The following is a 15,451-nucleotide window of genomic DNA, read 5'->3' on the forward strand; positions in this document are numbered from 1 at the left end:
AATGCATTACACTTATAAATTAATTAAGAGCGTCCATAAAAATAAATAGTATTTAAAACATTATGATCAAAAATATTAAAATTAATATGAAACAAAACGTTCAGCAAATTTTTGACAAATAGTCTGACCTTGAGCGCCCTGCGCAACATTCGTGAATCCAGCCGAGCAAGATTATTGTTCTGTTGAGATTCGAGCCAGTCTCGATATACCTATCTACAGTGTGTACGTAGATATTTATTAGATAAGTAGTGTAGTTCAAAAACTGCGAGTGTGAGGCGCGAAGATGCCTCTATTTGGCAAAAAAGATTTCGGAAGAAAGTCCAAAAAAGATGGTAAAGATGCTGAGAAACAACCATCTATCGAAGACAAGTACGTCGTCAAAGATCTGTTGGGGACAGGAGCATTTTCCGAGGTACGTTTGATAGAGAGCAAAGAAAACGGGCAGATGTTCGCATGTAAAATTATCGACAAAAAAGCTCTTAAAGGCAAGGAGGACTCGTTAGAAAATGAAATACGTGTCCTAAAAAGATTTAGCGAACAAGCAAAAGGCGAGGGCGCCGAGAAGAAGATGTTTTCGCATCCGAATATCGTCCAGCTGCTCGAGACATATGAGGATAAGAATAAAGTGTATCTCGTGATGGAACTGGTCACGGGTGGCGAATTGTTTGATAGAATTGTTGAGAAAGGCTCTTATACTGAGAAAGATGCATCCAATTTAATTAGGCAAGTGTTGGAAGCAGTTGATTACATGCACTCTCAAGGAGTGGTGCATAGAGATTTAAAACCTGAGAACCTGCTGTACTACAGTGCTGATGAGGATAGTAAAATTATGATAAGTGACTTTGGCTTGTCTAAGATAGAAGACTCTGGAATAATGGCCACAGCTTGTGGTACTCCAGGTTATGTTGCCCCAGAAGTGTTGGCGCAGAAGCCATATGGGAAGGCAGTGGATGTGTGGAGCATAGGAGTTATATCCTACATCTTGCTTTGTGGATACCCTCCATTTTATGATGAGAATGATGCAAACCTGTTTGCTCAGATTCTGAAGGGAGACTTTGAATTTGATTCACCTTACTGGGACGACATTAGTGATTCCGCTAAAGACTTCATCCGGCATTTAATGTGTGTTGATGTGGAGAAGAGATACACTTGCAAGTAAGTCTTAAATTAAATCATTTTTTTTATAATATAATTATCATATAATACACCATTATGTGTTTAAAGGTCATGCATAATAACAGTTTTTTGCAATTAAACCTGTGTTGGCAATTTTGTTTAAAAACACATGTTCACAATATTACTTATATCTTATCATTTTCATAAATCTACTTTCTAAAAAACCACAGCCTTTAGAAGCATAGTATTTATTGTTCAGTATATTGAACGTTGAAAGAAACAAGTTGAAACAACATTCATATTAAAAGCCATACTTAACATGCATTTTCATTAAAAATTAATATGCATGTATTTTATTGCATATTTTCAAACCATTCAACAATCATATACTTAATTAAGAATTTAAGCAATGGCAATTCTTATGGCAGCACAATGTATTGTTAAAATGAATTATGTTAATACCTACATAGGTTGTGTATATTTGTTATTCATATTCACAGTTATGAGAACATTGCTATTGAATTGAAATAGCCTGAGTTTTTCATACTACAGTAATACTTCTCACAATGCAATGTAATTTGTTTATTATTTTGACATTTAGTACCAGTTCCATTCAATTTATTTCACTTGAGGGACTGTGACTAAGTGATGACTTTGATTCTGACTAGGACTACTTTGATTTATAAATGTTAAAGGTTCCTTTATATCATGGACAGAATGTTAACCTTTGGTAATGACTCTCATAGTTACTATGATGATAGTTGTTAGGCCTTAATGATTCCAACAACCAGCACCATGAACAAAATTAAGTAGCCAATATATAATAACTATTTCTTTAATAGAATATGTCTTGTAAAAATAGTATACCCTACCTGATTTATCAATTTGATTTTATTATCAAAGAAAGAAACCATATCTTGGCATATGGTAATAAAGAAAGTCTGTGTCAGGCATACCTAATAATAAAATATATGTTTGAATAATAATTTATGTAACTATAAATATGCTGTTTTTGAAGGATGATTTCAAAAACTAGCATTAAATATCAATAACACATAATCCAAAAAACCTAAACATGTAACCTAATTAAGTAAGTCTACTGTTAAAAGATTGTTTATTTATTAACATGAGATAATGTATAAAACAGGCTTCTTAAACATACCAATTATATTTTTTGTCTGAAAGTTTTTATTTAGAACCTTTAACCTGTTTTCATTACAATGACAAAGCATATTAGTTATTGCTTGTTCATAACACCAAGGCCTTTGACCTGAGGTTGGAATAGTTTAAACTCCGTTATCTTAGAATGATTTCTCTAACAGATCTACCACTTTTATACCGTTGATGGAATTGTAGCAACAACCTGATGCTAGACTATGTTTTGGTTAACATTTGGCCATGGCCTTTCTTATTCTTTGATATTTAAATAAAACCTGTATTTTAGATACTGGTTTTAAGAATATTTGCCAGTTATTCCAACAATGTTGTCTTCTTTCACTTGTCAGTTGTCCTTGCTTATTTGTTAATATTTTTTCAGGCAAGCTTTGGCTCATCCATGGATTTCAGGCAACGCTGCCAGCAACAAGAACATCCATGGCACTGTTTCTGAGCAACTCAAGAAGAACTTTGCCAAGTCTCGCTGGAAACAGGCCTACCATGCTACCACTGTTATCAGGCAAATGCAGAAAATGGCGCTCAATAGTAGCAGCTCAAGTCGCAATGCTAATGCCCAGGCCAAACAATAGTTGCATTGTTTGACTACCCACCTTCCTATTGCCATTGTTACACCTACCTAGAAAGGTACCAAATATAGTAGGTTTTAACAGTCTTGTAACGACTAATGTCTAAGTTGGACACGATCCTGTTTATGCAGCACCATTCGGTGTGATGCTTGTTAAATTGGTAGATATCACATTAATTGGAATTCATTGTCAATACAGTTGCTAAGAGACGCGTCTGATTCGTGTCATCGCTATATTTGTGGCGCCTCTATGCCGTTTATACTTCACATGAGTGTTCGTCAAATCTATGTACTTGGAGCAGTGCTTATAAAACGTATATTGTAGGCATGTTACATAATGATAAAAAAATCAACGAACTGTTTATAAGACATTATGTCTAGTCATTTTATCGTTTCTGCTTGCATAAAAAATATCCCATCTTAATTGGATTAATTAATAATTAATATGGTAATTGTAGTTGAAGGTAACATAATGGAGTTACATTCTAATATATACATATATCCCTAATCAATTTATCATGATATTCCTAATCTATATTTATTATACTATTATTTGAAAAATGCATGTAGATGCTATTTCTTTTAAGCAAACTTGACATTTTATTTTATATATTTTGTATAACTTATTCCTAAATCTTGACCATGAATCTTTTGAAGGTTTTATCTTTACTTTTTCTTTTTAATTCTCAATATAAATCAATATAATTAGGTAGGATAACAAAATGTTCTCTTTAAAAGATACTGACTAAATAGTTATTACTTAGGTCTGGTGATACTGACAAATCACCTAATAATAAGGTCTGTTGCAAATTTCTTTAGAATTACAAATTAATAAAGTGACGAATATTTACACTTAAATGATAATGTTTGGATATGATAAAGTATATTATTAGGCATTGAGGATGTTGAACAGCTGTTTACTTACCATATAAATCCATTGAAGTGTCTGTACTTAGGTACTCTTTAAAGAAATTGAGATAGCCATGTCTTGTGATTATTCTAATTGAACCTTCAAGTAGTTGTTTTAAAGTTTGTTAATCAATTACCTATGCTACTCCTAGTGTAAGTTTCGTGATTCTAACGCTAAGTCCTATATCCACTGTCATATTCAAATACCTGTTAAGTAGTGAATTATTATATCTTACCTATATGCACTGTTGAATTCAATGTTGTCATATAATACTCTGCATACAAAAGGATTGTATAATAGTGTGATTCCTTGCAAATATCTTTAAACATATTACCCAACCACGTCATTTCCATGAACATTATTTTGCGTGATTCTTGTTTTATCGGTAAAAGTGAAAGATCTGTACGCAAGACTGAAATATAAAGTGATAGCTAGTTTTTTTCTGTAAACCCTGATATAGGTAAATTCCGCTGCATTTTCAATATCTCATTGTTTTGAGTAAAATGTAAGTTAAGCTTAACGACGATTTATACATTTGATATAATACATTGTTTCTCCGTAGCGGTAGATTAGCGAGTTTCTCGGGAATATTCGATTTAAGCAAGGGGGACGGGCTTTATGTTGATTAGATCTTCTTTAAACTAGAAGTAGATCAGTTCCGTGTCGATGGTACTTGACCTACAACAAAATTCGCAACAAGCCACTTTAATACCTACGAGCGTATCATGTACAGATTAGATGAATCTCATTTCATATGTTAAAATCGATGATCTGAAAATAAAACCGTTGAGTTATCACGAGGCATCACGTGCTTTGAGAAATTTATTAAACCGGTCGAACTCTTAATGTTATCTAATGAGAAAACTTTTTCCGTCGAATGTCGAGTCTTTATAAAATATTAACATTCCATGGAGAATGATTTTATTTGGCGATTGAAAATAAATTCTATTTAAACTTTTTACATTCCATTCCTTCAGTATATTTTTATACACGAATATTATTCTTACATGCGTATTTTGAATTGATTTCAACAAACAGTGACGGAAAAGCATTTGTTTTGTAATAATTGTATTTAGTAACATTCATGTACCTATGTACTTATATAATTTTTACATTTATTAGATTATCTTATTTAGAAATATGCATTTGCTAAGCTTATACAGCTACAAAATTTATTTAACATTCCAATTAGGATTTTATTAGTTTACTGTTTGAATACGAAGCTATTTGTGTTCATACTAATATTTAATGTCTATTTATATGGGGAATGCAATAGATTTTTGGAAAGGCACAATTTTACTTTTGTATGTGTCATAATGTATCTTCCGTCCAACCTAACTGGGATTTACTTTCATAATATTTTACAGCTTATTGAGTCTAGTCTGCTATTCCGTGCCATGGTGTCGGTCAATTGGTTAATAGAATTAGCAATTTCATTTTTATGATAATTGGCCTAATAAGTATTATAAGTCTGATATGATTGTGTGTTGTATCTCAATTGAAGCTTCCGTTCCATATTACGCTTAATTTCGATCTGATTTGGCTACTTAACAAATGACAATCAAATCAACTCCGTGGCGCGACGTGCGATACTGTAAAGCTTTATTCGATGACCATCTCAGTAGGAACCAGGACGGGAAGGTATACAGTATTTAAAACTAAAGGTTTCCCTTTCCAAAAATCTGGCAATTTTATATTTAATCACATATCTTGACCCAAATACTTGTTATTAAAATATATGACTTGTTTGTAACAATTAACTGACGCGCCTCTTACGTAAGGCAAGCGCCGGGCTACGTAATGTTAAGTCGTTAACGCTTTTTGAATTAATAAATTCATAATGAATCATCGCTTGATTGTTAAGCATTGCACTGCTTTAAAGTTTTTAATAATTATAAGTGTAGTAATGTTCAATAAATAATTGTCTAAATGCGCCTTAATATCTGTGTAATTTTAGTAGTTCTGTCAGTGCTCCTTGTATTTACTATAGTTTAAATAATAAGATTACTATTATAGGTTCCGTCATTACATTATATTTAGAAACGGGTAGAATTTCATTCACTCGTATTGGAACTATTACTTGTTGCCTCAATATTGTTTCATGTGACCTCTGTATTTGTTTTTAAAATGTCGACACCTCTATACATACTATGTGATGGTATTGATTGATAAGACGATTTTTATAGTCATGTATTTTATGAAGTGACATATGGGCAAAGATCCCTCTGTAATCTCTAATTATGTAGTAATCTTCGTTTAAACTTATGTATAAGTGCCATGTCTATCAGTAGATGGGTTTAATTATCATTAAAAAAAATATATTTTCATTGTTTTTAACTGCGCACAATATGTTAAATAAGTTAGTGTTAATTTTAAAGCGATCTATTGTTTATGTATTTCATACCAAAAAGGTGTTATAGCACCTGCTCCCCTTTGTGAACTTGTTAATGTTTTGTTCCTTTATCTGCACAAACACGTATATCCACTAAACCGTTGTAAGTCCTACGTACGAATAATAGTAGATACGCTAATGTGATCTTGCCATTGTAACACTTATCATTAGACACGACTTCAAGTTTGCTCTCTAAATGTGTTCCATTTTTTTATTAGTTGAGTTTTCACTGTGCCAAAACCATATCATGATCAGTGATAAATGTTTTACTATAAGATTTATTGTTTGTTAGACACTTTTAACGAGTTTTATCACAATAGATAGCTGAATGCAGTGCTAAGCGAGATCTTCAAGTTCCTTGTCATCTGAATACTAATTATTTTTATTTTTTCTTTATTCATTAACGTATGTTTAGTGTAAGAGTAATCTATAACATATTTACTATTTTTCGAAGGTTATTAACTATGTATATGTTTTAAATGAACATACACGTTTTAGTTTCTATATACTTATCTAATTAAGCACAATAGTCTAAGGGCTGGGATGAAATTCAACAAGTTTGTTTAATTGGGTATCTGCAAACTTTAATTTTCTATCTATTGTTTGGGTTGTGAAAGTGTTTTTCTTTAAGAAAGTTTTTACTTGACGGAATTATCATCGGGGAAGTTGTTATAACGTGTGACTAAGATCTGATTAATGTTGAAAAAAATCTTGTGATTTAGATTTTTATACTTCTTGTTTAAAACAATCAAAATTTATTAGTAGATTCTTAGATGTTAGCTATATTTTCAATGTCATTGTAAATAAAATGCCAACTTGTTGAGACATTTGTTTCATTGCCTATACAACAATCCAACGATCTTTATTATAATTTAAATTATTTACTTTATATTACAATATACATTAGGGTTAAATATCAGATAGTTGGGAATGTCTACTGGATCTCTTCGCCCAGAAGCGACAGCTGCGTGAGGAATTGCGATGCGTTCGGGAGTGTTGTTGCTCCGTAGATGATTTTCCTCGGAGTGCCGCTCGTTGCTTGTTGCTGAAAATATTCCGTTTTTTATAATACTTTTCCGAATGGAATGCTACAAATGGAATTGTAGATTTTCGATTATTTCTAGCGACTCTTCGAAAAATCTGAGAACAGCAAGAATATAGAGGTCTAGATGGAGGATATTTATTAAACATTAACGTTACGTAACGTAATTCAACGATTTTTTTTAAATGCATCCAACATTTAAAAAGCTTATATCATCTTTAAATCACAATATAATTATTAATTAGGTTTGAAACTAAATTCTTATTTTGCGTATGTTGAACCAGAATTTCGGGAAAGATAAATTTTTAAACGAAGACAGTCTGATTTATAGACAAGACTTTCTCTGCTTGAGACGCGATTTGAACCTCGATTCAGCCGAGTAAAGTTTAAATAATGTTCTGAAAGAAGAATGACCCTCAAGTGCAAATTCAATATTTAAACTATGATCATCAGGTGATTTAACATCAAATCGGGCTTGAGTAGCCTTCTGTAATACGGACCTTAGAGTACGTTTTTTTTCAACTACATAATATATGTACACTGTTTTAACTTTGTCCATACAAATAATTACCTTAGCGAAATCAATAAGATTATGATATTCGATATAGTTCCCGCCGCCGACGACGAAGACCACGGCGTCGGTGGGCGGCGGGTGCTTGGCGGCGCGCGCGCGGGCGGCCGCGTCCGTGCGCGCGGCGCGCGGGTCCAGCCACACCAGCTCCCCGCCCGCCTCGCCGCCGCCCAGCGCCGCCTCCACCGCGCGGCTCACGGGCAGCTTCTGTGTATCGTGGGGAAACAACGTCACTTAGCTTAGTGATGTTGTAAAGTGTCTGTTTGTCTATATTTAGACTGAATTATGTATCCTCTTTATTAGAGTGAACTAAATCAGTGTGAGTTTTTCTGCTTTGAACTACTTTTGTAATGTATGCATTTGCCGTAGTTTCTGCACTCACTTTTCGTCTATTAGTCAGGCAGTTGACGTTAATCGGCAATTCGAAATGCATAATTTATGCGAGTGAAAATAATCATGAAAACGTGTCGTAAATGTTATTGATTGGTACTAACGTGTTTCTTGACGACCAAGTTCTTGACTCCCTCCATTACGAATGACGATCCTTGAGATACGAGTTTTGAAAACATGGACACGGTTTTTGTGCCGCCACCCTCATACTGACTGGACATTTTCGTAAATCCTCTGTTGAAGAAAATTATATTATTAATCATATTATCTATTCAAAGTAGTCAATTAACACATTAAAAGGAAATATAAAATGACAATATACTATAACAGTATTTAAAAAAAGTGACTAGCAGTACATGTGTGTCTCGATGCCAAGCACGATTAGTAAAAATAACTGAGCAAATTGATTAGTTGCTCATACATATAAACCAGTCTATAAATGATATTGTAAAAATATCCAACTAAAAAGTTGTATTCAAATGGGAAGAACGACAATTATCTTAGAAAAAAATTGGCATTCACTCACTTCCACCGCCTCATATAAGTCATAGGGTTGATATCGCACTGAGCGCTGTGCAACGCCGCTTCGAACCTCTTGTATTCATCATCGGGTATTTGAGAGGTGCACAAGTAGTATATAATGAACAGTCGCATCTTATCCTCAGGGGTTCCAGCGCTAGGATCCGATATCAGGTCCATAACAGCTTTACTTTCAACACTGCTGCTCTTACTCATGATTTTCTCTTCCAATTCGAAAAACGAGTCTAGTCGCCTGGATTTTATTGCATTTAGGATGGCTGGTGAAATCAAAATATATAGTTTAATTCATTCATTCCGTCAAAGGTTAGCAAGTAGGTATACAATTTAGCATTTAGACTGGTTAAGGTGGCAAATATCGATTAAAAATCGATACGAAGTTTCGATTCCTCTGCCTTCATCTTTCATTTTGATTTACCATATTCTACTCTTTAGTAGGTAAAATGAAATAAGGCGAAGACATAGGGATGGAGTTATTTTATAGCTACTCGACGAGAGGAATAAACCCCGTTAATTAACTAAAGCTGTTGCCTCATTACGTTTCGATAAGAAACAAAGATACGTCAAATGCCTACGTAATACACATGTCTCACATGTTTCCAAGTATCGATCTAATTAATGTCTCAATTAATAATTATATTCTGCATAGATTCCATGATTAGCTTTTATACAGAATTCAGAATTTTAGTATAAATTTTCCGATTTACAGCTTGTTTTTTTAAAAGGGAAGATTTACTACTTTTACTTGATTTATTTCTTCCATTACTTTTCATTCGTTTCAGTGACCGTATGAGCATTGGAGGGTTATTAATAAAACACATTTTTTAAATTTCTGCCCCATTGCTTTCAGCAAACAACTTGAATGTTTGGTTGCCTAAGCCTGCTTAAAGGGAAAGTCTAGGTATATGATCCTTCCTCAGTTATTCTTATCTTTCGGGGATGTTTGCTTTACTAACCAGTAGCAATAGTGGTGTGCATGTCAATAAGTCTCTTCTTCTCCATGAGTTGCGGCAAGGAGTTGACGGCGCTTGTCAGTCGCTGGGTGTTATCGCTCACCAGGCTTAGCGCTAAATCGCTCTCTCCGTCCAGACCCATTGAGGACTTTAGCTTCTTTACTTCTGCTTCTGAGCTCCTATAAAAATATGAAATATGATTGTTGTATAATTATAACACAATTTTAAAAGTAATTCATCTATTTATTTATTTAGATTGACGATCTACGAAATTCGACTATACAAATTAGCGGTTCCCCAGCAAAGGTATTAAATGAACTGTGAGGTTTGTTAGTAGATACGTCTAATAAAAACACATTAAATTAAACAGATTAAATTAAAAAAAATCGCGTCCCAACTGTCAATGGTAGCCAGTTTAAAGTTTGTTTCACCTTTTAATGCGGCTACGGCTCAATAGCTTCATGGTTAGCTAAATGGTGTGTAGAATAAGTATCCCATACCTATATTTATCGAGATCCTCCTGTATAGCCTCGGCGACGGTGGGGAAGGGGCTGCCTTTGTGTTCAGTCCATAAAGGATCCTTGGAGTCCAGGTCACAAACTCGCGTCTTTGTCTTTTGCTCCTGTACTGCAGGACTTGTGTTTTCAGGTACCACTGCTCTGAAAGGAATAATGTTAATATTTATTTTTATGATTTGCATATAGTTAAATGTAAAAATATGTAATTAAAAAATCACACCATCCTCATCGTTATGGATCTAATTTTAATACCTATATGGTAAAAAAATTCATTCAAAAAAATAAATAACCTATTCTATTCTAAATGGATAATATGGAATACTGTCATACAAGTAAATTTTATAACTATGCAGATATAATTACCTGTTCAACGATAAATCCAAAACATCATGTGCCAAAGCTTGGTATGTCCAAGTGTGATGTAGTGGTGTTGCCATATCAATATTTCTATCCAACAATATGAGCATGGGCCGTGTGAAACTGAAGGATCCTACTTGACCAGTGTTGCCATGGAAAAGATTGTTTCTGGCATCCCACAGATTTTCTCGCAGTTTCTTGTCAAGCTTTTTAGCGACCATCTCTGCAGCGTTTCCTTTGCTACTTCTTATTATTGGAACATTACCTTGAATATAAAATCGAAAATTAGTATCGTAAAGTTTAAACCTAATATAATACTGAAAATCTGCTTTGAATCAGTTACCCTACGAATCTTATTAGAATTTCGTCAGTTAAATATTTTCTCTGATAATTTTGCTTGCTTTTCTATTGTTACTTACATACTTGCATATTTCTATATATTGTTATAATAAAAATAACAAACTTACCTAGTGTCACAAATACTGAGAATAAACTTTCAACTATATTGTCCATAATGGCTTCCATTTCAGTATCCTTTGTGTCACCTCTGTTTATAGCTGTAATGAAATATATAAACAATAGTAAATAAAAGTAATCATAAGATCCATTATATTTTTAAATGTAATGGATATAGTTGGTAATCAATTGATGTGTGTATAATGTGTATGTTTGCAAGGTTGTCATAGTTGTTGCTAATACTCAAGAAAATCAGCAAATACATATAAAAAAAATTGTATATCAAGTAATCACCAGTATTTTTTTTGGAAGCTTAAAATAATTCATCCAATTTAGACATGACCAAAAAAAAAAGATTAATTTACACACAAAAGATTGGATAAACAGAAAAATAATTTATAAATAATAATATTACAATTTCAATTACTGACCATAATAAGATAGAGCATCTGACTGCTGATGTTTCATGATGAAAAGGTCATCTTCTAGGCATATGAAATTCAAATACTGGTCATACACTTTGTGGATATTCACAGCTGAATTTGACTGTATTGCCGATGCGGCGAGATCTTCCAGTTTCTGCCTAGTTATTGGCGATATGAAGTTTAGGTGATACTGGTCATAGATTCCATTGTCTAGATCTTGGCAGATGCGGCCAAGATTCTCCTCTGTTGGAGCACAGAAGTATACAGCTGGTACTTCCGGTATAGGGTCTCGATCAGAATGTAATTGGCTGAAATAAAAATGGTAATTGTTTTATTTACAAAAAATGAATCTTTATTAAAACTACAGTGTTAAATATTTACAGTACAATCATTTGCTACAAACTAAAAAAAATAAAACAAGGCATCCAAAAATTCATCGGAATTGCTGCCGGCTGGGAGTGTGCCCAAAAGGCTGGCAGCATTGCCACCTTGAATGGCAATGCTAATCCTCTGAGCTAGGTAAAGGCCAGCCTTTGGGTCACCAGAAGTATCAATGAGGGCTTTGCTAGCTCTTTTTCTTCTTCTTTCTTTCTTTGCTCCTATTTGTTTTAAGATATTTTAACCCTTTTTGATGTGTTAGGCAGTACACTAGTTGTAGAACGACTATCAGACCGGCTACTATGATTTGATAAGAGTACATAATCAATTGATTTAAAGAATGTAAGGTTTGTTAATATGTGCATATTAAGAGTGCACTCAAACACCCTAAAAGTCAGCTGTTTAGTATAAGGTTGTACATCTGCCTGACCATTTACCCACAACAACCTATATGTGAGATTTGATGGGAACTTAGCATTAGAATGTTAAAGTATGCATATGTTGTTACAAAAAACAGCTGACTGACAGTAATGGACTATACCAGCAAAAGGTTCTTATCAATTATCCAGAGAATTGTTACATTATTAAAGTACCCAAATGAGTATGAATTAAATGATTACTCACACATGCAGAGTCACGCCAAGTTCCCTGAGCTCTTTGACAGATATCAATGGAGATATCACATCTTGGCCTACTCTATCGTAGATCAGCACTTTCCACGTAGGCTCACTGGCTACGCTCTTTGTTAAAGGCTTATTCAAATTTAGCATTTGCTTCAAAGCATCTGTAAAATTATAACACAAATAAATAATCCAATAAGTCTCCTACGTGTAATCATCAAAATACATAACAACACTATACGCACTGAGCTGACGTTCTCGTAATGTACTCATTTTAAGAAGTTAAATTAATATCCCGTTCATTAAATGGCAATTTATGTTTTATAAACAATTATTTTATGCTTTTAGATACATTTAGGTTTATTTTCTTTGGGAGTTGTATTTCTACAAACGTCAAAACTGACATTTGGAACAGCGACACGTCGGCCGGGAAGACAACGCAAAAACCTCATTCGAATACACGCACGAAATAACAATTTATAAAGTTTTATTTGATTAAGTTAATGTATGTGCAATAATATATTATATTATGTATTTATATGATGTGTTTTGTTTAGTTATTATAAAGTCACTCAAAGTTGAAAAACGAACTGAACTGAAATACATTTTGTTGGCAGTTACTTGTTCAGTTTTAAGGGAGTAGTGCAGTTTTTTTTCTTCTATTACTTCCACAAATTTACTTTGCCATCTGTCATTCTTAAATTTAAGTAAGTAGGCTCTATCTTCTTTTTCACCTCGTCCGTCTTCTTTTCATCTAATTTATATAATTATAATTATACGCTGATAGACATTATTTATATCTGTAATTGCATAGCTATGCTATCTGCGTTTTATTCAAAACTATCAGGGACCGATTAAGTTGCTTATATTGAATGTGAAACGACTAAAAAAATCTTCTTTAAAAATGAAGTCATGTGACATGAATCGCTTTCAATGTCATGTCAACATTAGGTACCTACATGTGTACCTAATTAACTTATAGCAAGAATCTGTAGGTACGTGCTACTATGTCCAATTATGGCAAAACCTATTACAAAATCCTGCTGCCCGGTGAATTAGGATCAAACATGTAGGTCATTAAAACTAGATTAAGTACATCGTTCTTCGACATCGGTACAGTTTATGTCAGTTTTGTGGCTAAAGATAGGTAATGTTAACCAATCCTATTAAAGGCCAGTAAAGGTGCCTGTTCCAGCATCCTATGATTCATATCTTACTTTAGAAATTAGATGTAGGTTGACCATGTGTAAGGACCAAGGACAGGCTCAATATTTTCCCTTGCCAAATCTCTGCCCTCCGGAATTAGAATCAGACATTGAATTATAACCGTTTAAATATGATTCTAAGCATCTACCTTGTTAAATAAACGACTTATCCCCGAATCGACTCATTCCTCTGTGGCGTAGTCCATAACCGTTACAACCATTACAACCCTGTATAACTATGCGTAAAAAGTAGGGCTTTTAAGTAACTTTAAAAAAAAAGTATTTTAAAAGTTTTTCGGCCCTAATCAATGCATAGAATGAAGCATGAGGTTGCCATAACGAACAATCTGATCGGAATGCATTTCTCAAAATATTACATCAACGTATTTTAATATAAACTAGAACATTGGCTAACTCGAAGTAAACCTTGGTCGAATTAATGTATTACTTGGTATACAGCTGAAGTCGCTGTTTGAATAAACTTAATTATAAACTTCACCAGTATGGTGTACAGAATGCGGCACTTAGCGTGATTAATTTAATCTTAATTACATTTAGGTACCTTCGGCTACGTTAATGGTGTCAATCTGAGGATTCACACGGAGGTATTAAATTTGTTTTTGTATAATATTTTAAAAGGTTACATTTAATTCCGATTTACTGCTAAGACCTTTCGAAATCATTATACGACGTTTAGGCAATATACTCTACCTAGTCATCTAATGCTGATTACAATGATATAACAAGCTTGAGCTTCGATTTTACAATATTTTCTACAAAATAGACATTCAACTACTATTATAATCGGTAGCATATAGAACACTAGCTGTTGCCCGCGACTTCGTCCGCGTGGTAAGATGATATTAGTTATGATTTATATCTGCCCTGTTTTTTCCACATTTTCCATTGTATCTTCGCTCCTATTAGTCGCAGCGTGATGGTTTATAGCCTAAAACCTTCCTCGATGAATGATCTATAAACACAAAAAGATTTTTTTAATTTGAACCAGTATTTTCTGAGATTAGCGCGTTCAAACAAACAAACAATCAAACAAATAAACTCTTCAGCTTTATATATTAGTATAGAGTATAGATAATATAGAAGTATAGAATTGCTCATACTTATTTACAAATAGAGTTCTCCGTCCTTCTTTTTTATAAATAGAGATCTAATAAAATCCTAGCAAACGAAGGTAATGTGGTTTTAATTCCTAGGGTAGTCTTATCTACATGACAACCTACGCCGAGTATACCGCAGGAAGATAGAAAAGAGAATAGACCACAAAGTTTATCTACCCTCAGTCGGCGAATTAGTATTGTCGTAGACATGTGAGTGTGACCTTTAAACGGAAACAATAGTGTATAGTGTGCTATTGAGGTATTGTCTCCGCAGATTTTTTGGGGCAAACATTTTACAAAGGTTACCCACTAATGTTACCTAAGATGTTACGCTGTAGTAGAGACAATGTTGAAATAGAATGTGTCTGCAATTTGAATATATATTATCTCGCGAAATAAACAGAAGACAGATGAAGACATCGATGAAAGTCCTAATTGTAGATAACCAATCGAGAAGCGATACCATACATTCTGTCTATGAACAGACAGAATGTAAAATTACAGTTTGTCCGCCTTACAAATTCAGTAATCCAGAATATTTATGGATGCTTCATGATCTTAAACTGTTAATGTTAGGAATTTGATGTAGACTATCCATTAACATGAAATACGTATTCAGCCTGGAGTATTGGAGTAAAGTTTTGTTTAACGTAGGGTCAAGCTTCTGAATACTTTATTCTATAGATTTTTTTACTGATTTACAGTGGAATCTCTCGGAAAAG

At 33.6% G+C, this 15,451-nt stretch overlaps 2 protein-coding genes across 2 annotated transcripts; one reads left to right on the top strand and one right to left on the bottom strand.

Annotated features, from left to right (window-relative positions):
* Positions 1 to 133: 133 nt before the first annotated feature.
* Positions 134 to 4,102, top strand: LOC113497208 (calcium/calmodulin-dependent protein kinase type 1-like). Its single transcript, XM_026876636.1, has 2 exons — positions 134 to 1,155; positions 2,654 to 4,102. The coding sequence occupies exons 1-2, from the start codon at positions 284 to 286 to the stop codon at positions 2,859 to 2,861; spliced, it is 1,080 nt and encodes a 359-aa protein (XP_026732437.1). The 5' UTR covers positions 134 to 283; the 3' UTR covers positions 2,862 to 4,102.
* Positions 4,103 to 6,975: 2,873 nt separating this feature from the next.
* On the bottom strand, positions 6,976 to 12,679 carry LOC113497207 (protein sly1 homolog). The gene is made up of 11 exons (XM_026876635.1): positions 12,652 to 12,679; positions 12,411 to 12,570; positions 11,415 to 11,716; positions 10,995 to 11,084; positions 10,534 to 10,792; positions 10,153 to 10,311; positions 9,656 to 9,831; positions 8,689 to 8,959; positions 8,267 to 8,396; positions 7,773 to 7,979; positions 6,976 to 7,204 (listed from the first exon to the last, which is right to left on the bottom strand). The coding sequence occupies exons 1-11, from the start codon at positions 12,677 to 12,679 to the stop codon at positions 7,094 to 7,096; spliced, it is 1,893 nt and encodes a 630-aa protein (XP_026732436.1). The 3' UTR covers positions 6,976 to 7,093.
* Between the last annotated feature and the right edge of the window lie 2,772 nt (positions 12,680 to 15,451).

Source organism: Trichoplusia ni, chromosome 9 (genome assembly GCF_003590095.1).
Source record: "Trichoplusia ni isolate ovarian cell line Hi5 chromosome 9, tn1, whole genome shotgun sequence".
In the NCBI taxonomy this organism is placed as follows: domain Eukaryota; kingdom Metazoa; phylum Arthropoda; class Insecta; order Lepidoptera; family Noctuidae; genus Trichoplusia; species Trichoplusia ni.

Bases quoted from the DNA above. Each gene is read 5' to 3' on its own strand.
- LOC113497208 (XM_026876636.1), top strand. From the start codon at position 284: ATGCCTCTATTTGGCAAAAAAGATTTCGGAAGAAAGTCCAAAAAAGAT. The intron at 1,156-2,653 runs GTAAGTCTTAAA...ATATTTTTTCAG, and splicing joins GAGAAGAGATACACTTGCAA to GCAAGCTTTGGCTCATCCAT.
- LOC113497207 (XM_026876635.1), bottom strand. From the start codon at position 12,679: ATGAGTACATTACGAGAACGTCAGCTCA. The intron at 9,832-10,152 runs GTATGGGATACT...ATATTTTTATAG, and splicing joins GAGGATCTCGATAAATATAG to GAGCTCAGAAGCAGAAGTAA. The intron at 8,397-8,688 runs GTGAGTGAATGC...TTTCTTCAACAG, and splicing joins ACTTATATGAGGCGGTGGAA to AGGATTTACGAAAATGTCCA.